General features: G+C 43.8%; 2 protein-coding genes and 1 long non-coding RNA gene across 3 annotated transcripts; 1 reads left to right on the top strand and 2 right to left on the bottom strand.

Annotated features, from left to right (window-relative positions):
• Window positions 1–431: 431 nt before the first annotated feature.
• Calhm6 (calcium homeostasis modulator family member 6) lies at window positions 432–2,397 on the bottom strand. The gene is made up of 2 exons (XM_052164071.1): window positions 1,617–2,397; window positions 432–941 (listed from the first exon to the last, which is right to left on the bottom strand). The coding sequence occupies exons 1-2, from the start codon at window positions 2,133–2,135 to the stop codon at window positions 522–524; spliced, it is 939 nt and encodes a 312-aa protein (XP_052020031.1). The 5' UTR covers window positions 2,136–2,397; the 3' UTR covers window positions 432–521.
• Window positions 2,398–5,180: 2,783 nt separating this feature from the next.
• On the bottom strand, window positions 5,181–9,626 carry LOC127669989 (uncharacterized). Its single transcript, XR_007974452.1, has 3 exons — window positions 9,561–9,626; window positions 6,389–6,474; window positions 5,181–6,269 (listed from the first exon to the last, which is right to left on the bottom strand). It is a non-coding gene; the product is annotated as an uncharacterized LOC127669989 (long non-coding RNA).
• Window positions 8,592–12,272, top strand: LOC127669988 (CD9 antigen-like). Its single transcript, XM_052164274.1, has 2 exons — window positions 8,592–9,678; window positions 11,081–12,272. Exon 2 carries the CDS (start codon window positions 11,396–11,398, stop codon window positions 12,062–12,064), a length of 669 nt encoding a protein of 222 aa, XP_052020234.1. The 5' UTR covers window positions 8,592–9,678; window positions 11,081–11,395; the 3' UTR covers window positions 12,065–12,272.
• Window positions 12,273–25,200: the final 12,928 nt, after the last annotated feature.

A 25,200-nucleotide genomic window follows, 5' to 3' on the forward strand; every position in this document is an offset into this window, starting at 1 on the left:
CAACCAAAGAGAATATATGGGCTGGGCCTCGAGCCTGCTCCCCCACCCGCCCCATATATAGCAGAAGTACAGCTTGGTCTTCATGAGGGCACCTTCAGTAACTGGAGTGGGGGCTGTCCCTCACTCTGTTTCCTGCCTGTACATCCTGTTTCCCTAACTAGGCTGTCTTGTCTGCCTTCAATGGGAGAGGATATGCCTAGTCTGGCAGTGACTTGACATGCCAGGGTAGGTTGGTATCCAGTGGATGGTGGGGCTCTCGCTTCTCAGAGGAGAAGGGGAGGGAAGGGTGGAGGAGGGGCTATATGACAGGAGGATTAGGCAGAAAGAGGGGGTTGCAATTGGAATGCAAAGCAAATAAATAACTTAATAGAAAAAAATATAATAGAAAGGTTAAACATTTGTTACAGTTCCAGAACTAAAAGTCTCACAAGTTGGGAGGAACAGCCATAGAACATATCAATGTTTATTTTTTATATAAAAGCAACAATTAAAAAACATTTTTTTTCTGTTCTCGTGCAAGATCATACTCTGTGAGTGGCCATGGCGGCGTCATCTACAAAGCCAAGGACAGGGACCACTGCATCTCCTTCCACAGAGAGGAGACTGCTGCTCTTCTCTTCTCTGTTAACATACTTGTGCAGCATGCTGTAGAACTGGTTCTTGGGATTGAACGTGTACAATGCTGAGATCTGCTGCCAGTCTTTATTGCTTGGGGTGTTGCATTCCTTCGGCTTCGAGCACTTAAAGAAACATCTGATATTCTCTTTTGCCAACTGGGTCGCATGTTCTGTAGCTTCAGTTTGAAGAATCTCCTTCTCTTTTTCCATATAGATTTCCCAGAATTTTAACTGCAGATAACTAACCGGAGAGATGCATCGGATCACAGACTTAACAACAATAAGTAAGATAATGACAACAGCTATCAGAATCCAACCGAGTACCTACAGGAAACACAACAGAATGGCGATTTAGTGACTTTTGACATTAGAAAATTTTAAAAGCCTGAGATAAAGTATTTACTAAATTATTTACCAGCTTCGATAGTGAACACGTCTTGTCTTAAGCCCTTTAGAATAAGAACTGTTAGTAGTAATAACTGCCCCCAACACACACACACACACACACATGCACACACACTGCAACAACCTTACTGCTGTCTTAGAAAGTCAACAATAGTCTAATAGTCCAAGTCATGTCAAGTATCAAAAAAGGAGCTCATGTATTACTCCTCTGTAACTGAAAATGTGGGGCTTCTACTGATCCAGAGCAAAGGGCACTTATTGTAAAGAACACCCCCTCCCCCTGAGCCCCTGGAGCTTTCTAAATGTGTGGGTGGTGGATTTGGGGCTGGCAAGACGGGTTCTAATGTAATAATGCTTCTAGTTTTCCCAGGGTGTACAAATCCACCTGGCCTGAAGCTTTGCTACACGGTGGAAGGAAACACTAAAGAATAATATAATAATATAAATAATAATAATAATATAATAATATAAATGGTACTTCTAGCTCCTACGGCGAGAACATTCTCTATTTAAATAGTCAGTCCCTGGCCTAGAGAAAAGTAACTGACTTCTTCCTCGCCCCTCTGAGCCTCCCAGTCCCTCCCAGAGCCTGACCTGAGACTGAGCCTTGAGCTGACTTAGGATCTCCTGCATTTCCGCCTCCTGCTTGTTGCAAGGAACCTGCGGTAGCTTGGCAATGCAGCTGGGTTCGCGGTTCTTGCACAGGTATGGCGCCAAGCGCGGGCTCCCGCTGACAGCACATTGGTAGAAAGAGCCCCCGAGCAGCGCCACGGCCACCCAGGTGAGGGGCGCGAGCGCCGCGGTCGCGCTGAGCTGAGCGCACACCAACGTGCTGTGCAACCCCGAACTGGAGTTCGCACTCCGGGAGCAGCAGCCTGTAAGCAGGCGCCATGTGCGCGCGCTCAGCGCGTATCCCAGGAGGAAAAGGGCGAGCGCAGGCACCAGCAGGAACACCAGGCCATAGGGCAGGTTCCAGGTGGCAGTGCAGGGACACTGGAACACCACTGCGGAGAAGATCTTCTCCCCACCAGCCGTCAGCAGGGTCACCAGGCCATAGCCGAGGGCGCTGCGGTGCTTGCTCTGCAGGTCCAGCACTGCCTTGAACTTCTCCATGGGTTCTGCTCTCCCTGGGCGCCCCGCAGACTGCTCTGCTTCTCGGGAAGGTTGAGTGAATGGTGTGTGGGACTTTACACCCGGCTTTGAAGCAACTTTTTAAAAAGGGAAGAAGGCTTTTTAGTCCTTTCCGGGTTTCACTTTCTATTTTTTCAATCACACAGGTCCGGGCGTAGGCCCACAAAACAAGTCCCTAGGATGTTTGACCTTCCAAGACCCACTCCACATCCCAAGCCTGTAGGGAGCCCAAAGAGTCCTGCGTGAGAAAAGATCTGAGTGACTGCGTATCTTGACATGGGCAGCCAATGAGACCAATTTCATGTAAATTTGCAGGAACCATAACCCATCGGCTCAGGGTCAAAAGAAACAGCAAAGCTGTCCTTGGGGGTCGGAGGATGTTTATAAACAGTTGATCAGTGCATGCGAAAGTAGCAACTGCAGCCTTCTCCTGGAAGTTTATAGGCTGTCACTTCTGGCCTCCAGAGATGGCTTCCCATTCTAATCCCTTCTCCGTGCTGTACCTAGTAGACAGGCTAAGGTGAGACCTACCTACCTGATCCTAGCTTTATTGTGTCTGCATGCCTGTCACTTTTTCATTCTCTCTTTCAGCCCCTAGCCAGCCTTCCGGGGACAGAGCAGAAGGCTGAGGTCCCGGTCACAATGCTCCCTCGGTGCTGGGACCGCTTCCAAGAAAACTCTGGTTCTGTTGCTTTGCTTGCCTCCAACCAAAAGTGACCTCTTACAATGTAGCCAGTTGACCAAGCTCGGGAAAACTTCTGAATTTCCCTCTTTTGTAGCAGCCCTAATTCCTAAGCCAACCCCCACCCCCTACCCCAGTCACAAAAACCACAACATTTACAGGAAACAGGAAAACTTCATTTTTCTTTCATAAGCTAAACCACAGTAAAACTGAGAGTGATGTCTTTAATCCTGGCACTGGGGAGGCAGAGACAGGTAGATTCTCTGTGAGTTCGAAGCTAGCCTGGTCTATATTCCAGGGCAGCCAAAACTATACAGTGAGACCAAACCTGTTCCAAAACAAAACCGACAGCAGTAACAGAAACCAAAACAGAATTAGCAATTAGGGCTGCTACAAAAGAGGGAAATTCAGAAGCTTTCCTGACCACGGTCAACTGGCTACATTGTAAGAAGTCACTTTCCGTTGAAGGAAGGCAAAACATAAGAATGCTAGTTAAACCAAACAGATTTTTAAGTGGAATCTACATCTAACCTGTCTTCCTGTTTTCATTCTTCTCCTGGTAGTTCTTCTGATACAAACTCTAAGCCAGGCTGTGACACTGAACTCTATTTCACAGCTCCCAAATGAAGTGAAGAACGCTAGAAAGGGCACTAGCTTTGAACTCGGGCATCCTGTGAGTTGGGCAGCTGACGAGAAAGCTGCATTTGGTGCCTGCACGTGGCAGAAAGAGTGATCAGTTTGACAGGTTACAACTACTTCCTCCTCCTTATCTCTGAGAATATACAACAGTTAACTTCATTGCGAATTATGTAATGTGTTCACGGTTTTAGGCCCAGAAATATGCACAGGCACTTGATAATTCATATGGCCCTTAGCCCAACACAAGGAGGGCAGAGCCTGAGTGGGCAGTTTGTGGAGCCACGGAACCATGCAACCAGGGCAAACAGCCCCGCGCAAGAGAGGCTGAGGTATGTCCCAACCCCCAAAAGCTCATTTTGAGACCAGCAGGGGTAGGACTGCTCTGGCCCCTGCCCTAGACCTGCATGTCCAAGTGTGTGTAGCCTTCCACCCTACACCTCTGCCACCCTTGAAGTGGCCAGGTTAAACTTCCTCTCTCCTCATAAGGTCATGTCCAGCAAGCACCCGGAATTCATCTTCATGCAAATAAGGCATTCCCAGCACCCTGACCCTGGCCAATAAGGAACAATCACCCAGAAAGCCTCTATCCAACTCCCCAAAGGTTCGAATAATAGCCTTTGTTCCCCCACAATTAAATGAGCTGTCCCACTGAAACTGTCTCCCTAAAAGGCTGTTTCTCACATACGCACTGCAGCCTGAGATCCTATTTTGCACTTGCCTTAGCTAAGCAACCTTTCCTCCCTTACAGCCCAGGAGCCTGGGTGCCCTAAGGGGAAGCAGCAGACACTGAGGTGGCAGAGATTTCACAATAAATTATCTTCCATCCACTAGGCTGGCTTTGTTACATATGATACATAAAAACAGCATACACAGCAGGGCGCACGCCTTTAATCCCAGCACTTGGGAGGCAGAGGCAGGCGGCTTTCTGAGTTCGAGACCAGCCTGGTCTACAGAGTGAGTTCCAGGACAGCCAGGGCTACACAGAGAAACCCTGTCTCAAAAAAAAAAAACAAAAAAACAAAAACAACAACAACAACAACAACAACAACGAAAAACCCAGCATACACTACAAAGAAAAATTTTGACATGGGTCAAGAAACATTTATTCTTTTCTTAGGCCACGTGCCTCCCTTGCTCTCCACACCAGTGACCACCATAGTGCCTCCCACAAAAGCTTGAGGCCTATGCAAGCCCCTTTCCACGTATGGTTAGAGGCCAAGCCCACATCAGGATGTCCATTGCTCTGTGTCTTTCAAAACATCTTCCTTTCTGTGGGTCGTGGCTAATTTTCTTCTCATTGCTAGATGACTCTTCATCTTCAACCCTCTCAAGTTTTCTTCCTCACCCACGATTTTCATATTCCGTCAAGAAAGAACCTCCCTGTGTTTGCAGCCTTTGGGGCTGGTAGCTTTATTTCAGTTTTCCATAACTAAAAATCTAACAAAAGCACAGTTTTCCAGACTCTTGACTAAGGCTTATTTCGTCTTGAATTTTTGCCACCCAAGTTCTAACCAGAGCAAATCCAATGTAATTAGAAAAGGCTTCTGAATTTAGACAAGATACCCATCCCAACTAGTTCAATTATCTTCTGTGGGTGTGCTTATGCCTCTGTGTGTGTGTGTGTGTGTGTGTGTGTGTGTGTGTGTGTGTGTGCGTGCGCGCGCGCGCACACACACACTTGTTAGGTTGGCTTACAGAATCGGAGACTGATTGATGCCACAATGCCCATCTGTGGAGTGGAGAGATGGAGAAATGAGGAACTACCCAATCAGAGAAGTCTAAAAGACTCTATGTAAGAAAGACCAATGATGCAGCCTAGCCTGATGCCAAAGGCCTAACTGTCCCCACCACCCACAAAGAGCTGTTGGTCAAAGACTGTGTCCAAAGCTGAAGAATGTAGGACTGGTATCCACAGGCTGTGAGTGTTGCAACCTTGGGGGGAAAATGTTTTCCCAGTGCAAGTGCTACAGTTCTGAAGGAAAGGTCTCCATTGCCAAGCAATACCAACAGAGTCACACCACACAACAAACCTCACTCAAGAGATTTATCGGGAGGGGAAAACCCAGGAGTATGGCCACCTCTGCTCAGGAGAGAAAAAGCAGAGAACTGAGTGGGAGGTGGATATTATTTAGGGCTTCTTGGGGGAGGAGTTTTCCAGGGTGGAGATTCCCATTGATGAGATTTCAAGCCAAGCCCAGGGATTTTGAGCTCAGGAATTCATGGAGTTCTGTGCTTAGAAAGTGATGGAGTTTCATGCTCAAGAATTGTTGGGTTCTCATGCCCAAGAATCAGTGGAGGGTTGTGCTCATGGATTTGGTGGCTTTTCAAACCTGAAAGCAGGTTTGGAACTTTTACCCTATAAAGGCTGTAGCAGCTGCAATAGCGTACCACCCCAGGGGTGCTGAGGGTGCAGACTGGCTAGGTTCCCTCTTGAACCTTTTCATTTCTTTCTGGGATCCCAGTCTATTGGATGGGGCCACTTATGTTTGGGGAAGATTTTCCTATTCAGTTCACTTACCTATTTGCCAGTCTTCACCAGAAACGACGTCACAGATGTGCCCATAAGTAGTCCATACTAAGGCACCTCTTAACCTAGCCATCTTGTCAATTACTTGTGACGTCCTCCATGATGGCCATGGTAGAGAGAGTTCTGGTCTCCCAGCAGCCATGGAATGCTTCAGCACAGCCTGTGATCCACCTTACTGCAGAAGCACAAGGGTGTGCAATCCTCAGGAAGGAAAGGGATCTCGGGTGTTGGTTCCAGTGTCTCATTTCTGTTTCACGCATTTCCTCCCCTAGACAACAAGATTGCAATTGGTCATAGTGTGGTGCTCACAGCTCCGAGTCTTCAGATAGTGTGCGGTCACCCCAATATCATGTCACGTCTTTCCGTGGCTCCTTTTGATGTACATACCTGCAAACTGGTAATCATAGATCAATCTGTTCTCTGCAAAATGTATACAGTAACGACAGCCATGACATCCGCAGAAGTTCTCCATCCTAAATGGAGAAGAAGGAAGCCGTGTGTAAGTACAGTATGTCCTATGCAGTCCTGAGATGAGCACAAACATTCCTTGACTCTGTGTCTTCCAGTTTCTTGAGGGTCTTCTCCTCCACTACATACTAAGGCATAGGCATTCTGGGCTACTAAGCAGTTATCTTGGTCTGTGTTTTATTTGTGTAATGCTAAAGGAACATATGCCTACTTGAGATTGTGGTTTTGTAACCTTAAATCCCTCCTAAAATTCAATAAGTATCTTTGATTCTGGTCAAGTATTCCTGTTAATGTTTACATTTGTTTGGAAAGTTGTTTCTCAAATCCATTAGATTCTTTTGATTTTGGACCCATATCACCCCCACTCGCCCCCTCTACTATTACAAGTAACTTGAGCCTACATGATCTGTGATTCTCTGTTGGAAGAGCCACACCTAATTTTATCTGTGCCCGGACTACTTATCTAGTAGGATACTTTAATACTGTCATTCTGAAGTGCCTTATTTATTGAGCAACATTACCAATAAGTCTACAGGCCACACTTTGCATTTGACCTTATCCACAGTTACTCTAATGGGATTTGTCTTTCAGTATTATTTAATCCCTGCCTTTCTGTTTGGAGTCTATAAAGCCTATAAGGATTTGTAATTTTGCGAAGCTCCAGTTTCTGAACTAGATCTGTTCCTTTCTTGTTCACACAGTAGCCAATTCTCTGTCACCTTGCCAAATCCTAATCAATAGCAGCAAATGCACACTAGGAAGGCTCTACTCTCCTCCACCACCAAAAGCCACATTTTTTTTCTTAGTTACATAGTATTTTGTTCCGGGCTGGAGAGATGGCTCAGCAGTTTAGAGCACTGACTGCTCTTCAAAGATCTTGAGTTCAAATCCCAGCAACCACATGGTGGCTCACAACCATCTGTAATGAGATCTGCCCTCTTCTGGGGTGTCTGAAGACAGCTACAGTGTACTTACATATAATAAATAAATAAATCTTTAAAAAATAACAATAATAATTTGTTCCGTTTCATAATGAAAGTCAGTTTTACTAATCACCCCATAACATGATTGTCAACTGTCTAACCTCTCTGATCAGTGTCTATGCTGCCTGTCACTGGCTGCCAAAATCATGCCAAATATTATAGGCTTCTATTAGGGAAGTGCCCTCCTCAGACAGCAGCAGCTGGGCAGAAGTAATCATGGGCTTCAGCTAACCACAAGGGAAAGGGGAAATATGGTTCATGCTTGCGACTGCACAGCATGCGTGAGATTGGAGTTTCAGCAGCCTCTTCCGTGGCCTTTTCTAAGTCTCTCACAATCACATCTTTTTTTTTCCCATCTCCATCTTTGTTTCCTTATCACAGGTTACAGCTTTGTAGTAGTTAATTTGATGTTTGCTCTTTTCTGTTTATCTCCACAAGTAGATTATAAACTCCATGAGGATGAAGATCGGGCTTGACTGAATTTGTTATGTCAACAACAACGATAACAGCATCTAGAATACTGTAGACGGTCAGTAAATGTCAGTGGGAATAATTAGTGGATGAAAGACAAAAGACAGACTTAGAGCTTCTCTTCTGTTTTTGTGGTCAGAACTATGCCTGTTTTCTTCAGCCCACAACTCAAGCCCCTTTTAGGTCATGCCTGTTTGGGCATGCTACTTATGCCAGAGCTGAAGACATCTTGAAATGTCAGCTTTGTGACAAACAATAGACAGCCTATCCATAGAAGAACAGGGCGGCGTTCAGCAGACAGAGCCTTGGGGAAGGCTCCAGGTGCAGGTGAATAGCTACCTGGTCACCCACTCCCACTCATGTTAATCAGTCACCAGTGGAGGTTGCTGAAGCTTGGGGCATGAGCAGAACCAGGAATCTCCCAGGACTTCCTCCTGTGAGCTTGTGTGTTCTGCATACTCTTGCCCGTTGGGTCCTGTGTTTTTCTACCACCTTCCCATACCTACATGTAACTCAATTGTCTAGAGAGGGATATTCACTTTTAGTCACGCTGTTAGAAGTGACCAAAGAAGCCGGGCGGTGGTGGCGCACACCTGTAATCCCAGCACTCTGGGAGGCAGAGGCAGGCGGACTTCTGAGTTCGAAGCCAGCCTGGTCTACAGAGAAGTGACCAAAGAGCAATAACTGATTTTTTTTTACTCTTTATTTTTAGAAAAAGTTTAAAAGTTTTACTTCCTTTTCTTGAAGCAGTGAACTTGGACGGAAGAGGTTTTATTCTCAGCTAAACTATAAGCCAGATTGCAAGGGCGGAGGGAAGGGGGCTCTACCTCTGTAGTACCACATACCTGCAGTACTTTCCTACTAAACTAACTCAAATTTGGCAACAATGACTTTCTTCTGTCTCTCTCCCCAGCTCCTTGACTGTTGACCCCAGGGTCTCTGCATCCTCTTCCCATTAATATTGTTACCTACAGATGCTCTGTCCTTACCTGCCTAATTTCCTCTTGATTCCATCACTAACTATGTCAACTTGGCAAGAAAGTGAATCTTCGTGTGCCTCTGTTTTCTCGTCTATAAAATGAAACTGCCGTTACCTTGTCCATTGGGTTGCAGAGACTAAATGAATTGATATACGTAACATACTTGTAATAGTTCCGGCACATAGTAAATGTTCAGGCATCCTCCACCTTATCAATACTCTTCACCATGGCTTAGACTATGTCTACACGCCCAGCGTTGTCTTCTCTTCCCCTTCCAAATTCTGCACAGACATTTTCAGCTGCTTAACAGATATTTTCACTTACGCATTCAGTTGTTACCCCACATCTTCAATAGTGCCCTTAATAGTACTATTAGTACCTTCAATAGTACCCTTCATGTTACGCTTAAACTTATTTCTTTTTCGGATTTTTGTTTTGTTTGGTTATATACAGTTTCTCTGTGTAGCTTTGGCTGTCCTGGAACTTGCTCTGTAGACCAGTCTGGCCTCAAACTCACAGAAATCCACCTGCCTCTGCGTCCTGTGTGGCATTAAAGGCATGTGCCACCACGCCCAACTCATTTTTATTAGAATTTTAATGTTAAAGACACTAGATTTTTCAATTTAGAAAATCGAGTTGCTGGCAGGCTCGACTCACTTTTCTCTGCAGTTTAATTCTGTTCCAGGACTACTTTTCAGATTGGATATCTCCTGTTCATGTACGAGGCCGACCTTCTTCTAAAAGTGGCACTCGTGGGAGGTGCGGTTTTATTGGGGTAGGTGTGGCTTCGTTAGAAGATGCATGTCACTACGGGGGCGGGCTTTGAGGTCTCTTTATATGCTCAAACTGTGCTCACTGTGTCCCACAACCTCTCCTCACTACCTGTGGATCAAGATGTAGCGCTCTCAGCTCGCTCTCCAGCCCCATGTCTGCCTGCCACAATGGCCACGGACTAAACCTCTGAACTCTAAGCCAGCCCCAATTAAGTGTGTTGCCATAATCGTGGCGTCTCTTCACAACAATAAAAAAATCCTAAAACAACTAAAACACTCTCACCTTATTATTGAGTATTTGTGACACTTTGTTATCTACCTAAGATAGGCAAAAATATATGTCCAGCAGAAAACCTGCACACAGTTGTTTATAGCAGCTTTAATTATTACTCTCCAAATAAGCAAGCTGTCCTTTAGTAAACAAACGGATAATGGACATGCAGACAGTGGAATATTATTTAACTCTAAAAAATGCTGTCAGTATATAAAAGACATAAGCTGGGCGGGAGGTGGGGGTAACACACCTTTAATCCCAACACTTGGGAGGCAAAGACAGGCAGGTCTCTGAGTTGAAGGCTGGCCTGATTTACTGAGAGTTCCAGGACAGCCAGGGCTACACAGAGAAACCCTGTCTTGAAACCCACCCACTCACCTATCCCCATCCCCCCCAAAAAAGATATAAAAGATATGATGAAACTTGAAGCACTTATTATCACTTAAGTGAAAGAAGCCGATCTCACAGGCTCTCTCCTTATGGTACACTTCTAGGACCTTCTGGACAAAGTGAAACTCTGGAGGCAGTGAAGGGAAGAGTGGTTGGTGGGGATTAACAGGAAAGGTGAGAACGCAGGCTACAGAAAGAGCCCCAGAGATCTGCTCTGCGGAGAGAGGCTCAGGGGTAGAGTGGGTGCTTAGTGGGCACGCGTCCTGGATTCCCCAGGAGCGGGTGGGGAATAAAACGGAAAGAAGAAAAGCAAAGACGAAAAATGAGAAAGAGATAACAATTCTGAATGATACAACAAGGGTAGGCAAATGGTATTTTTCTGTGAGTTTGAGTCAAGCCTGGTCTACAAAGTGACAGCCAGAGCTACAGAGAGAGCCCCTCTCTCAAAAAAAAAAAAATCAGAGAGAGAGAGACCACGATGACGACACCGACGACGAGACACCACGACGACGACGACAACGATGACGACACAGGGAGGCTATGCACCCGTGTGCCACAGGGAACTCGTAGGACATCTCATTACCTTCCTCGCACATCAGACCCCACACCAGAAATAACCTGAGTAGGAGTTGAGCTTTATAAGGATTTCTTGGGGGCAGGGGGCAGAACTTTCCAAGGTGACCTGGGATTGAAGGGATTTTGCTGCCTGATCTTGTTTGTTTGTTTGTTTGTTTCTGTAGGGTGGGCCTGGTTACTCTCCTATGTGGAGGGGCTGGAGACTGTCGTTAAAGCCCTTGGAGAAGTCTGAGAGGCAGGACCTAGATAAGAAGCAGTAAAGAGATCAAGTATCCAACAACAGACAAGCTGTAACCTATACAGTATTCAAACAATTGAGCTCTATATAGCAATGTGACTCAATAAATATTACTGTGGCAACAATTAGCAAAGGCAAATCTTTAAAATGTGAGGTTGAGGCAGCGCGTCTCAGTCGGTGGGGGAGTCCCTTCGGTCCCAGTTGTACGTGCCTCTTGTCCCACACAAGTCCAGCTTGTACCATGCCGGTCAAAGGAGGCAACGAGTACATCAGATACCTGCTCTTCGGATTTAACTTCATCTTCTGGCTCGCCGGTATTGCAGTGCTTGCCATGGGACTATGGCTCCGATTCGACTCCCAGACCAAGAGCATCTTCGAGCAAGAAACTAACCATTCCGGCTTCTACACAGGCGTGTACATTCTGATTGGAGCTGGGGCCCTCACGATGCTGGTTGGTCTCCTGGGCAGCTGTGGAGCTGAACAAGAGTCCCGGTGCATGCTGGGATTGTTCTTCGGATTCCTCGTGGTGATATTCGCCATCGAGATAGCCGCAGCCATCTGGGGCTCTACCCACAAGGATGAGGTGATTAAAGAAGTCCAGAAGTTTTACATGGACACCTACCAAAAGTTAAGGAACAAGGATGAGCCCCAGCGGGAAACACTCAAAGCCATCCATCTGGCGTTGAACTGCTGTGGCATAGCTGGTGGTGTGGAGCAGTTTATCTCGGACATCTGCCCCAAAAAGCAGATTCTGGAAACCTTCCAGGTTAAGTCCTGCCCGGAAGCCATTGATGAGGTCTTCAACAGCAAGTTCCACATCATTGGAGTAGTGGGCATTGGCATCGCCGTGATGATTATCTTCGGCATGATTTTCAGCATGATCCTGTGCTGCGCCATCCGCAGGAGCTGAGAAATGGTCTAGAGTCTACCCCAACCCCGAGCAGGAACGACGGCCCCCAAGACAGTCTGGGCCATCTCCATCTGTTGTTGTTGTTGGGTTTTTTTTTTTTTTGCCACTAATATTAGTATTCATTATGCATTTCTATATAACAGTCATTCTGTTTGTCTTTTTAATGCTTTATTCATTATTGACATTTTAGTTAAGGGATCTGATTATTATTATTATTATTATTATTATTTTATTAGACTATTTTGATGATTCAACCTAGAGTTAGTTCAACAAACGTTAGAAAAATAAAGCAGAAAATCTTTGGAGACCTAACTCTGCCTAGAAGAGGGGAGTTTGGACTAGATCTTCTATGACACCTTATGATTCTAGCATCCTGTAACACAATTCCAGCTCACTAAAGGGAAAAAATCATAAAAGAATGAAACTCTGTTCTTTACAACAAAGGTAATCCCGGAGTTAAGGTAAAGGACTCGGCACAGGCGCTCAAAGACGGGCATCGATCAGCGGAAGCTGAGAAGCTGACCTATGGAAGGAGACAGGAAGGGAAAATATAGCGAGTGCCACACTGCAGTTGGCTGGGCCACGCTAACTTCAGTGTTCTGCTGTGCAGCAGGTGGTTCTGGTTAATAACACCTCACTGTATATTTGTAAAATGCTCCAAGAGGGTACCGGGTGCTCCCGACCCAAAGAGATAATAAATGCCTAAGATACTGAAAATGATGATTGATTAGATATCATTATTATGCATTGTATACATGCACAGCCAGAGCATGCCATGCCCTAGACAAACGTGCAACTGTCAGGGGTCAGTTAAAAAGATAAAACTTAAAAAGGATCCAGGAAAGGCCTTGGAGTACAAAAGAAAACAGAAATTCCTGAACCCGCAAGAAGTAGAAAAAATTCAAAGGAAAGCTCTAAAGATTAAATATAACAAAAGAAAAAAAAATATAAGCGAATCAAAACAAAACCGTGGTCACACTTTTCCTGATATACAATGCTGTGTTTAACAAAACAGAGTGAGTGACAGATGCTTTACTGTCTGCATGGTGTGCTGAATATGAAAAACGCTGGCCTGTTGCATCTCCACACTTTCTGTTAATAACCCGGTCAACTCTTGTCTTCCTTGGGGATAAGTAGGTGGGTTTCATATGTGTAGTATTAACCAATTGAAAGCATTGTACTTTTATAATTATTCCATTCAGGTCAACCACTTGAAAAAAAACCACACACACATTTATGACTTAAGGGCAACATCTACAGAATAATAAGTATTAAGTTAAGATGTGGAGACAGATCAGACATCATCTTGCATTTATGGAGGCCAAAGGGAGTCTTAGTTTGAATGCAAACTAGGACTAGGAAAAACAAAACAAACAGAAGTCTGTTTTAAGCTGACAGTATTTCATTTTCTGCTCCCCACAGGCAGTGCTGCGGAGTTCTAAACTATGACACAGTAGCACTAACTTCTAATCATGAAAATTCCCTTAGAATATCTTTGATAAAGATACGTAATCTATTTTGTCTAAAAAGTTAAATGTTAAGTTTCTCTACCATGAAAAGTTTAGAGTGTTGTAGTGTTGATTTCATGTTGCCCGCAGAACTATGCCTAGCTTGGTATTTTAAGTGGTTATTATTTGGCATTTTGTGCACTCCAAATAATTAAGATCAAAGTGCTGGAACTTAGTTTGAGGTTCATACCATGGCCCGTGGCCACTGCTGGCTGCGCGTCTCTGAACCTGTCTTCCTGTTTGTAACATGGGGCTGTAGGGAGCAGTCCTTGAGCCCCATCAGCCCTTGGTAAATTAGTGCTATTACCATTGTCAGCCAGAGTGCTTAAACAATCATGATACAAATCTGCACTGAGTGAATCTTTTCTGAAGTTTAGCCTATTTTTTGTAAAAAAATAAGCCTAGCATATGGACTCCTTATAAACTGTTTTTTAAAAACAAACTTATTTTGGTAAGTTATCAAATATTCCTTTATTCCCTGCTACCTCTTTCTCTGGCATCTAAATTAATTTTCCCCCCTTTGGCTTTTGGAGAAGAGATTTTCCTAGTTGGCTGTCCCAGCTTTCACAGGAATATGATCTCTCTCTTTTTTTATTCAATATATTCTCTATTTACATTTCAAATGATTTCCCCTTTCCTGGGTTCCCCCCTCCCCGAAAGTCCCTTAAGCCCTCTTCCCCCCCTGTTCCCCATTCCACCCCTAAATTAATTTATAAAAATAAGAAATGACTTCTCAGCAGTGAGTTTACAAAGATCCTCTCTTTAAATGGATAGGCTCTAAAATCCATGGGCAACACAGAAATGCTATTTAGGTGCAGAAAAAACACACATGGTAACTTATGTGTGCTGACCTTTTTTTTTTTTCTGTATTATTTGTTTACATTCCAAATGATTTCCCCTTTCCCAGTTCCCCCCTCCCCATATGTCCCATAAGCCTTCTTCTCAAGACAGACCTCAACAAATATAAGAAGATCGAACTAATCCCATGCCTCCTATCAGATCACTATGGAGTAAGAGTGGTCTTCAATAGCAACAAAAACAACAGAAAGCCCACATACACATGGAGACTGAACAGTATTCTACTCAATGATACCTTGGTCAAGGAAGAAAGAAAGAAAGAAAGAAATCAAAGACTTTTTAGAATGTAATGAAAATGAAGGCACAACATACCTAAATCTATGGGACACAATGAAAGCAGTGCTAAGAGGAAAACTCATAGCCCTGAGTGCCTCCAAAAAGAAAATGGAAAGAGCATACACTAACAGCTTAACGACACACCTGAAAGCCCTGGAACAAAAAGAAGCTATTTCACCCAGGAGGAGTAGAAGGAAGGAAATCATCGAACTCAGGGCTGAAATAAATCAATTGGAAACAAAGAGAACCATACAAAGAATCAACAAAACCAGGATCTGGTTCTTTGAGAAAATCAACAAGATAGATAAACCCTTAGCCAGACTGACCAAAGAGCACAGAGACAGTATCCAGATTAACAAAATTAGAAACGAAAAGAGATATAACAACAGAAACTGAGGAAATTCAAAAAATCATCAGATCCTACTACAAAAACCTATGCTCAACACAACTGGAGAATCTGGAGGAAATGGACAATTTCCTAGACAGATACCAAATACCAAAATTAAATCAGGATCAAATAGATCATCTAAACAGTCCCATAACCCCTAAAGAAATAAAAGGGGTCATAGAAAGTCTCCCAACCAAAAAAAGCACAGGACCAGATGGCTTCAGTGCAGAATTCTATCAGACCTTCAAAGAAGACCTAACACCAGTGCGCTGCCCTTGCCCTTCTTGCCATGGGCCTGTTCAGGAAATTCGTGAGCTCTCACAGGTGTGGCCAAGGGGCCAGCTGAACGACCAACCCTGCCTGCCGCAGGACTGCCTACTTCTCCACACCCACAGAGCATTGTCCTGTATTCTCCAGTAGTCCGGGGCACTGGCTGGCTCTGCTTTGGGGATTGCGCAAGTCTGGAACCCCAGATGTAGTTGCCCTGGCAGCTGCTGACATTTGGCAGAAGTGGGTGGATTATCCACCGTTTCCAACACGCCACACGGATCGTGTGTTATTTTAGGTTGTGCTTTGGCACCTGGGCATTCTTGTCCACTCAGCAGCAGCCCACACCTGTGACGCCGGCACTGTAGCATCTGCTTGGGCCCTTGCTCACACCCGTCTTTCACTTACACAATGTCATGTAGATGGAGTTTCAGGGCTTGCCCTGTGGCTCAGAGATGGTCGTGTAGAAACCGCTCCAGGAGCCGGCGGTGGTGGCACACGCCTGTAATCCCAGCACTCTGGGAGGCAGAGGCAGGAGGATTTCTGAGTTCAAGGACAGCCTGGTCTACAGAGTGAGTTCCAGGACAGCCAGGGCTACACAGAGAAACCCTGTCTCGAAAAAAAAACAAAAAATGAAAAAACAAAAAAAAAAAACAAAAAACAAAAAACAAAAAAGAAAGAAAGAAAGAAAGAAAGAAAGAAAGAAAGAAAGAAAGAAAGAAGGAAAGAAAGAAAGAAAGAAAGAAGGAAGGAAGGAAGGAAAGAAAGAAAGAAAGAAAGAAAGAAAGAAAGAAAGAAAGAAAGAAAGAAAGAAAGAAAGAAAGAAAGAAAGAAAGAAAGAAAGAAAGTGCTCCAGGATTTAGTTGGACACTTCTTGGGGCCACTCTGTGGCTGACTGATGTTTATTATAAGACACTCAGCTTTTAGTGAACAACCATCCCTAACAAAAATAAGAATCTTAAACAAGAACTATGTATTCCTGCTGGAAACTGCAAAGCTCAAGATAAAGGAACGGGCAGCTTTGGAACCAGTGCAGTGGTCTCTCATAGTAGAAGAGACAAGGGACCCATCTGGGGTCTCTTATATAAGACTGCTACCTTCTACACAAGAAGGCTGATCCACTCTCAGGACTTTATCATCTTCCCAAAGCACCATTCCTTAGCACCCGTGACGATGAGGATTCAGCCCCAACATATGAATTTGGGTGTGAGAGGCACACTTAGTTTATAGCTAGATTGATGCTAAAATTTTCCAGGCCTATGCTCTTTGACAGTCTATGCACTAGGCGATCCTTTATCATGTCATCGGGCATTGTTTGAATAAAAAGGGTCTGCTGGCCAGGTACTGTGTAAGAGCCACCATGCCTTCTCTGAGGGACTGCTCTCTCTTACAGAAGCCAGATGAATGGCTACTATTATGGTTTCTTTGAACACTGATGAGATCTCAATAACTTGGGTCAGATGCCTGGGGAGTTCATGACTGCTTAACTGCAGAAATTCAATACGTTCTAGTTGTCCTCCCACTCATATATGTGGGTCATTGTATGAGCACACAAAAAGACAGACAGACAGACAGACACACACACACACACACACACACACACAAAATTATGAAAGATTTCCATGAGTTTCCTAAGTGAGCCACACAAGGGCAGTATTCAGCAATAGCAATAAGTTTTAAATTTGACCATTCAGTGAAAGCTGCAACTTTGATTTTAAAAATTTTTGCAAGAATTCTCAGCTGGGCAGAGGGGCACACACCGTTAATCCCAGCACCTGGGAGGCAGAGGCTAGTGCATCTCTGAGTTCGAGGCCAGCCTGGTCTACTTTCCAGAACAGCCAGGGCTCCACAGAAAAACCCTGTCTTGGAAAAAAAAAGTTCTCGGAATTCCAATAAATGGCATGGGTTTATTCTTCTGTCATAAGATATATTCCTCAGAGAGTGTGGTGTGGTGCTTAAATAGGAAGGCAAAAGGAAAGAACTTCTGGAAGCTCCTAGTTCTGAACCAAGAGTTGTGAGCGACAGAGACTGAAAGGTGGCAGAGACAATGCAAAATGTTCCCTCTTCACAAAAACGTATTTCTTATGTCCTATTATCCCTATTTCTTTGGAAGAAAATGAAGGTGCCCAAGCCTTTTCAAACTTTTGTTCAGAAAACGATCCCTATAAGCTAAACTACCACTCACCGTTTAATTTAGAACGCACCAGGCTTGGCTGCAATGTTTTTAGAAGCTCTTGCATCAAGTCAAGATACCTTGATTTAAAACCTCAAGGACCCATTCCAAATCATTAGTGCTTTCCTTTTGGGCTTTACCACTGAAATCACTGGGATGTCAATCACAGAGATAACCCCTCCCATGCCCCGCCCATCTGTGAAGGCATGCTGGGGAGAGGCAGTCTTGCTATTTACACTCTTTAAGATAGGAGAATGGATGGAGAGAAGAGGACTTATGGAACATATGGGGGGGAGGGGACGGGGGAAGGGGAAAGCTTTTAGAATGTAAACAAAGAATATAGAAAATAAATTAAAAAAGAAAAAAAAGAAAAATTAACTTTTACTAAAGATACCAGGAATACAGTAAAATATTAAGAGTTAATATCTTTGCTCTTAGTATTCCTAAAATGTACTACAAGGGTCTGGTAGTAAAAATTCTTTGAAGCCTGTTATGCTTCATGGTAAGTTTCCTACAGAAAAATAAAATATAGAAGAATGTCAAAAAAAAAAGATTTATTTTTACTTTAGGAGTGTGTGTGTGTGTGTGTGTGTGTGTGTGTATGTGTGTGTGTGTATGTATGTATGTTTGTGTGTTTGTATGTATGTGTACTGTATGTGTACTGGGTGCCCACAGAGGCCAGATGAGGAAACTGGATCTCCCAGAACTGGTGTTGAGACTGTTGTGAACCTTCTTCTGACTTCTACGAACTGAATCTGAATTCTCTCCAAGAGCACCAAGTGATTGCTCTTAACCCCTGAGTCATCTCTCAGCCCCTGTATTGTTTCTTTTTAAAATTAGCCTGGCCTATCGCTCCATTGCCAGTGTCTTTTCCCTTCACCCTCCATTACCCACCTAACACTCCAGCCATGCTGATCTAAGTTTAATCCCTGGAAAAGGAGGCCTGGAAAGAGAAATAACAGAACAATCTGGTCAGTTTCCTAGGGTTAAGGGATGGTCACGTGAGTGAGGCATAAACTCACAGGAAGTCGTATTTTTATATGACAGACAGGACTCCATACATCATGACTGATCTTGATTCATCCTTTGTCTGGTCACCACTCCCACAAAGCACACATGCCTTCAGTCACATGCTGTGCCTGTGAGCTGTCAAAGGAGCTAAGAGTCTCCTACCTACACTATGGAAATAGCCTCTAATCCTCCCCGTGGGTCCATCTACATCTCTAATGCATGTCTTTTCATTTAAGGAGAAAATTTCTACTGTCTCCCCATTGCTTACAATGGAGTCCAGTTAGAGCAATATCCCACCCCTCCCACGGTGTGAGTAGGCGATATGGAGTGGTGTGGTTTGAATATCCCCTTCAAAATACTTGTGGAAATATTCACTGCCATTATAGATAGTCGTTGGTTTCTTTGTGAGTTCTTCTTTCTTCCACCATCACCCTTCTTCCATTCTTTCAATCCCTTAACACTAGACAGGAGATGAAAAAGGACAGAGAGAAAGGGAAAGCGATCCCTGAATCACGTCGTGGTCCGTAAAGAAGATGATATTATTGTTAGGCTACTTTCTCCTGAGTTCCTTGGGGCAAGTTTGATATTCACCATCAGGATATCTAATTTCTTCTTCTTTTTGTTTCTTCTTTGCACATGACTGCCTAACAAACTGTAAGCAATACCAGCCAACAACCCACACTCCCTCTCCGGGCCTTGGTATTTATATACCCTCTGAAAAGTCCCCAGAATCCCCAAAGTCACAAAATTATGTAAAACTATGTAAAGCTGGCAAAATCACGCCCATGCTAGAGGATGCGACAAATCATATAGTCGGCTGCTGTGAAGCAGCCCCCATCCCCACACCTACGATTAAAACGGAAACATATTCTTATAGTATCTGTGTTTTTAAAAGAAATCAAAACTCCAAAATTGTTACTACATGCCATCATGATTGCTTTGAGAATAACTTCCACGTATAGGTTAGTTATATCATGCAGTGTGGCCATTTTCTTCGGTTTGCTCTATCTCTTTTCTCTGAAATATGCTGGCTTTGCCCATGCGTTGCAACAAGTGGCATCAGAATCTCAGATTTCTCAGCAGGCAGACTGTGAGTCAAATGGGCAAATACTGTTTATGATTTGCTCAGACTATAGAGCCATATTAAATTCAACAGAATTCAGACTAAGATGTCAGACCATATCAAAGCCACTTCAAGTTTTCAAAAATGTAAAATCATCCTCCATATATAATTTTCATACCATAAAAATTGTCCTATGCTCTCTTAGTAATGTGTCTATATCATATCTCTCAGTTATACCGAGACATCGAAAGGGGGAGGCACCCTTGCTACAGAGTAAAGTTCAAATTTAGGAATGCTTTAAAGATTACTACATCGCCCCTATTATCTGGTGTTGTAGAATGCTATCCTTTGAGCAAGACAGCTGTCGTCTGCAATAAAACAACTGTGGCTACTACCAAGAGACTCCTGATTTAAACCTCATTATATGCACATTTTCCATCCTTGGAGAGTAATTCAGTACTGCATCTCATTATCCAAGTCATGCATCATTGTATGAGGGTATGCATCTTCTTCCCATCTTTCTCCCTTTATCCATTCTGCATCAGTCACACCTTAAGTCTACAGCCATCCTAATCTTGTTCTATAATTCTAAATATGTGGATTTAATTTAAAAATGATTATGAATATGTGTATGGGGTGCATTGTGCGGTGCGTGTGCATGTGTGCATGCATGTGTGTGTGCATGTGTGTGTATGTGTGTGTGTGAGTGTGTGTGTGTGTATGTGTGTGTGTGTGAGTGTGTGTGTGTGTGCACATGTATGCTGTGGCACACTTGTGGTAGAGAACATTTTGGAGTCAGTGCTCTCCTTCCATCGTTGTGCAGGTTCCAAGTACAGAACTCACTCTGTAGTCTTGTACATTAAGCACCTTTACCCACGAAGTCATCTTGCTGTCGAATTTAATTTTAAAGTTACAAATACAATGTTCATTCATTTAAACTTTATTAAAACTTTGAGAAATCTCAGCTTGCTTTTCATGTGGCTTACAAACTAGTAGGAATTTCTCACCTCTAAGCCCTGTACATGTTCAAGGTCTCCCAGGGTTACAGGATGAGCTCAAAGCCAGCCACTTAGTGAGATCTTGTATATAAAAGCTCTAGTGATCTAGCTCAGAGGTACAAGATGTGTCTCCCATGCATGAGGCCCTAGGTTCAAGCCTTACTACTGAAAAAAAAAAGTTTTCTTAGAAAGCCAGAGATTCATAATATAAAACTGTCTTTAAAAAGTCCTATTGTCTGGTGTGCAAAATAACTCTGTTAAAAAGATTCCCTCTGGAAGTTTTGAACTGTGACACTTAAAAGCTATGAGTTAAATCTTTATGAAAGAATTAATAAGTCCCACTTGGGAGGGAGGAAAAAAGGAATCATAAGGGGGGAGGGAGGGACCTGGGTGGGAAAGGGGAAAGGGAAGGGAAGAGGGTAACATGATCAGGTCCTGGGAGGGAGAAAAGGACTGAAGCCCTGAGGGACAGCAGAAAGAATAGAAACAGGAAACCTTGGGAGGTAGGAGGTTGGGGGGGTGGGGACCCTCCAGGATGTACCAGAGACCTGGGAGGTGAGAGACTCTCAGGGCTCAAAGGGAGGGACCTTAGATGAAATGCCCTACAGCAGGGAGAGGGAATTTGAACAGCCCACCTCCAGCAGAAAGATAGGGCACCAAGTGAGAGATGGGGTTGCCACCTCACAGTCAAAACTCTGACCCATAATTGTTCCTGTCTGAAAGAACTGCAGGGACAGAAATGGAGAGGAGCCTGAGGAAAAGGAGGTCCCATGGCCTGACACTATTACTGAGGCTATGGAGTGCTCACAAAAAAGAGCCTATCATGACTGCCCTCTGAAAGACCAACAAGCAGCTGAAAGAGTCAGATGCAGATATTTACACCCAACCAATGGAGAGAAGCTGCTGACTCCTGTGGTTGTATTAGGGAAAAGCTGGAAGAAGCTGAGGAGGAGGGCAACACTGCAGGAGGACCAGCATTCTCAATTAACCTGGACCCTCGAGATCTCTGACACTGGACCACCAACTAGGCAGCATACACGAACTGATATGAGGCCTCCAACACACATCCAGCAGAGGACTGCCAAGTTTGGGTTCAGTCAGAGAAAATTCAGCTAACCCTCAAGAGAATGGAGACCCCAGGGAGTGGAGAAGTCTAGTGGGTGGATGGTGGTGGGGTGTGGGCATTCTGCTGGAAACAAGGGGTTGGGGAGAAGGTATGGGATGGGAAACAGAGGGTAGACTGAAAGGGGGATAAAATCTGGAATTAAAAAAAAAGATATAAAAAATTTAAAAATAATTAATAAGTCTAGGTAATACATTTTAATAATTAAAGCTGTTCTAGAATGAATTCTATTGCCTTCCACTTCAGTTTTGATACAGTGTCTCTTCATTGGACCTAGAGCTCACCCTTTGCTCTAGACTAGGTCTGGCTGACAAACTCCAGGAATTCACCCATCCCTACCTCTTCTGGGCATTTTTAATTGTTTGCTCCATTATTTATTCACTTTACATACCAATTGCAGCACCTCCTCTCCTCCCATTCCCCCCTTCACGGAGCCCCTCCCCTAGCCCCTTCTCCTCTGATAAGGGGGAGCTACTCCCCCACCCCCCAGTTCGGGTACCAACACACCATGGCATATCAAGTCCCTACAGGACTAGGTACATCCTCTCCCACTGAGGCCAGAAAAGGTGGCTCAGTTAGGGGAACGGATCCACAGGCGGGCAGATGAGTCAGGACCGCCCCTGCTCTAGTTGAGGGACCTACAGAAAGACCAAGCTGTATATCTGCTACATATGTGTGAGGGCTGTGCCTAGTTTTTAAGAGCACTAGGGATTCAAACTCATGCTGTTTATGTTCACAAGCACTTTACCTACCAGGCTGTCTCTACAGCCTGCCTTTTGTTTTGTTTTGTTTTTAATTTTTTTTATTCGATGTATCCTTTGTTTACATTTCAAATGATTTCCCCTTTTCAGGGTCCCCACTCCCTGCAAGTTCCATAAGCCCTCTTCCCTCTCCCTGTTCCTCCATCTACCCCTTCCCACTTCCCTGTACTGGTATTCCCCTGTACTGTTGCATTGAGTCTTTCCAGAACCAGGGGCCACTCCTCTGTTCTTTTTGGATATCATTTAATTTGTGGATTATGTCCTGGGTATTCAAAGTTTCTAGGATAATATCCACTTATCAGTGAGTGCATACCATGATTGATCTTTTGAGACTGGGTTACCTCACTTAGTATGATGTTCTCCAGCTCCATCCATTTGTCTACGAATTTCATGAATTCATTGTTTCTAATGGCTGAATAGTACTCCATTGTGTAAATATACCACATTTTTTGTATCCATTCCTCGGTGGAGGGACACCTGGGTTCTTACCAGCTTCTGGCTACTACAAATACGGCTGCTGTGAACATAGTGGAGCATATGTCCTTATTACATGCTGGGGAATCCTCTGGGTATATGTCCAGGAGTGGAATAGCAGGGTCCTCAGGAAACGCCATGCCCAGTTTTCTGAGGAACCTCCCAGCCCACCTTTCTAACAGTTTGTTTTTCCTATGAGACAGTCTCTCTTTACATATCCCTGGCTGTGCTGGAACTCATTATATAGTTGGCCTCGAACTCACAAAGATCCACCTGTCTCCACCTCCCAAGCATTGGGATTAAAGGTGTTCAACACTAGAGCTAGTTAGTGACTTCAACAATTTCAAGAATTATATCCAAAGAATGTTTTTGTAGCATCACTATGGAGGCTTCAAAAAGCTAATCAGCCAAAAACCCAGACTGTGTTGCTTTCACCACACAGCCTCTAACTCTGCCTGTGCTAACAATGCTCAGATTTCCTTAGAGGCTGGGACTCAAAGTCCTGCTCAGTACTGAACAACAGCTCATAGATTAGCCGCAAACTTGAAACATTCCTTTCACTGTGAGCTACCCTGAGACAGAGTCCATATTGACTGCTCAGTTTCAAGGGAGACCTAGCATTGCTTGGCTTAATTAAAGGTACAAAGAGTTCCTTAGTCTGACCCAAGTATACCCTATCCCTGATATAAAACATGTCTCATTATGAAAAGATCTGATGTATTTTAGTCGCTTAGAATCAACCAAGAAATTTCCTTTTTTTAAAATATTTTTATTTTCTATATTCTTTGTTTATATTCCAAATGATTTCCCCTTTCCCAGATCCCCCTCCCCATATGTCCCATAAACCTTCTCTTTAAAAAAAAAAAAAAAAAAAAAAGAATTCCACTATTCATTAGAAGTGGGAAACTTATGTAACTGATTCATTAATTTTAAAGATGCATTAACATACTTTTAAAAATTACTTCAAAAAAGGAGTTATGTTCTGGCTAAAGAGGATCATGCAATGATGACTAAGGCATTATCTAGCCTGTACCTAATTTGTTGCTCATTTAAAAGGAAAGCTAGATTTGGCTCTCTCACTAGGACTTTCCATCTTTGCTATAAACCATGCTCATGTTTTGGAGCTGACATCAGGTTTTCTCTGTAACCTCAAAGAGTAATCCTCCCCCAACTCCTTTTAAACAAATCCCTTTCAGACAATTCATCTTTTTGAATGAGAGAGAAGAGAAGAGAGGACTGCTGAATGAGGTTAAGTAAACGGAGAATCTGTCACATAAAGCAAGTTTAAATCCCAGTAAGAGCAACCATGCAGGACAAACGGAAGCATTATTCTTTGGAAAAACATTGTTCTTTAAACAGTGTAATGACATCCTCCCTAGAGACAGCCCCTGTGAGGGACAAACTACTTGCTCAGAAGTCAGCTTCTAGGCTAAGAACAGTAGCTCTGCCCAAAGTCAAACTTAAGGGTTTTTATTTGTTTTTGGTTTTTTTGGATTTGGTTTTTTTCGAGACAGGGTTTCTCTGTATAGCCCTGGCTGTCCTGGAACTCACTCTGTAGACCAGGCTGGCCTCGAACTCAGAAATCCGCCTGCCTCTGCCTCCCAGAGTGCTGGGATTACAGGCGTGCACCACCACCGCCCGGCAAACTTAAGTTTTCCTTTGTGCAAAACATTCAAATTAGAACCGTGAAATGGTACCCACAGGACTTTTTCTGGGTTCGACTCTTTGATGCCTACCACTGTGTCTCTGAAAATAAAGTCCTAGGCAGAGGCAAGACTGCTTTTATGCTCAGCTCCATAAATCAGTGAGTGTCCTTATTCCAAAAATGTATGCTCAATACATTTCCCATTTTCAAGGGAGAAATTTATTAGCCTCAGATACACTATATGTAAGATAATGTATGCTTTTTGTCCAAGTGTAACATTTTCTTCTGTTCAAGCAGAAATTGTGGGCTGTGTTTTCAGCATTCTCTGATGCTGTTAGCCCCTGAGGATGGGATTGCACCAATTTACAGAAATGTTGTTTTACTTAGGGAACCAGATTTTGGTTTCTGTGTTAACTCTTTGAAATACGCTTAGACAAGAAAAATATAAAGAGTGAAATTATGTTTTTCAAAAATCAAGCAAGTTTAATGAATGCATAGTCAAATGGAGACCTTTCTTGGAAGATTCTGGAAAATGTGAATGCACTCTGAATTTAATGGAACAGAGAAGAAGCACAGCAGAGCAGGAAGAGA

This window comes from Apodemus sylvaticus, chromosome 19 (assembly GCF_947179515.1).
Source record: "Apodemus sylvaticus chromosome 19, mApoSyl1.1, whole genome shotgun sequence".
Lineage (NCBI taxonomy): Eukaryota > Metazoa > Chordata > Mammalia > Rodentia > Muridae > Apodemus > Apodemus sylvaticus.

Coding starts and splice junctions, on each gene's coding strand:
- Calhm6 (XM_052164071.1), bottom strand. CDS start 2,135: ATGGAGAAGTTCAAGGCAGTGCTGGACCTGCAGAGCAAGCACCGCAGC. Junction 942..1,616: donor AGCTCAAGGCTCAGTCTCAG/GTCAGGCTCTGG, acceptor TGTTTCCTGTAG/GTACTCGGTTGGATTCTGAT.
- LOC127669988 (XM_052164274.1), top strand. CDS start 11,396: ATGCCGGTCAAAGGAGGCAACGAGTACATCAGATACCTGCTCTTCGGA.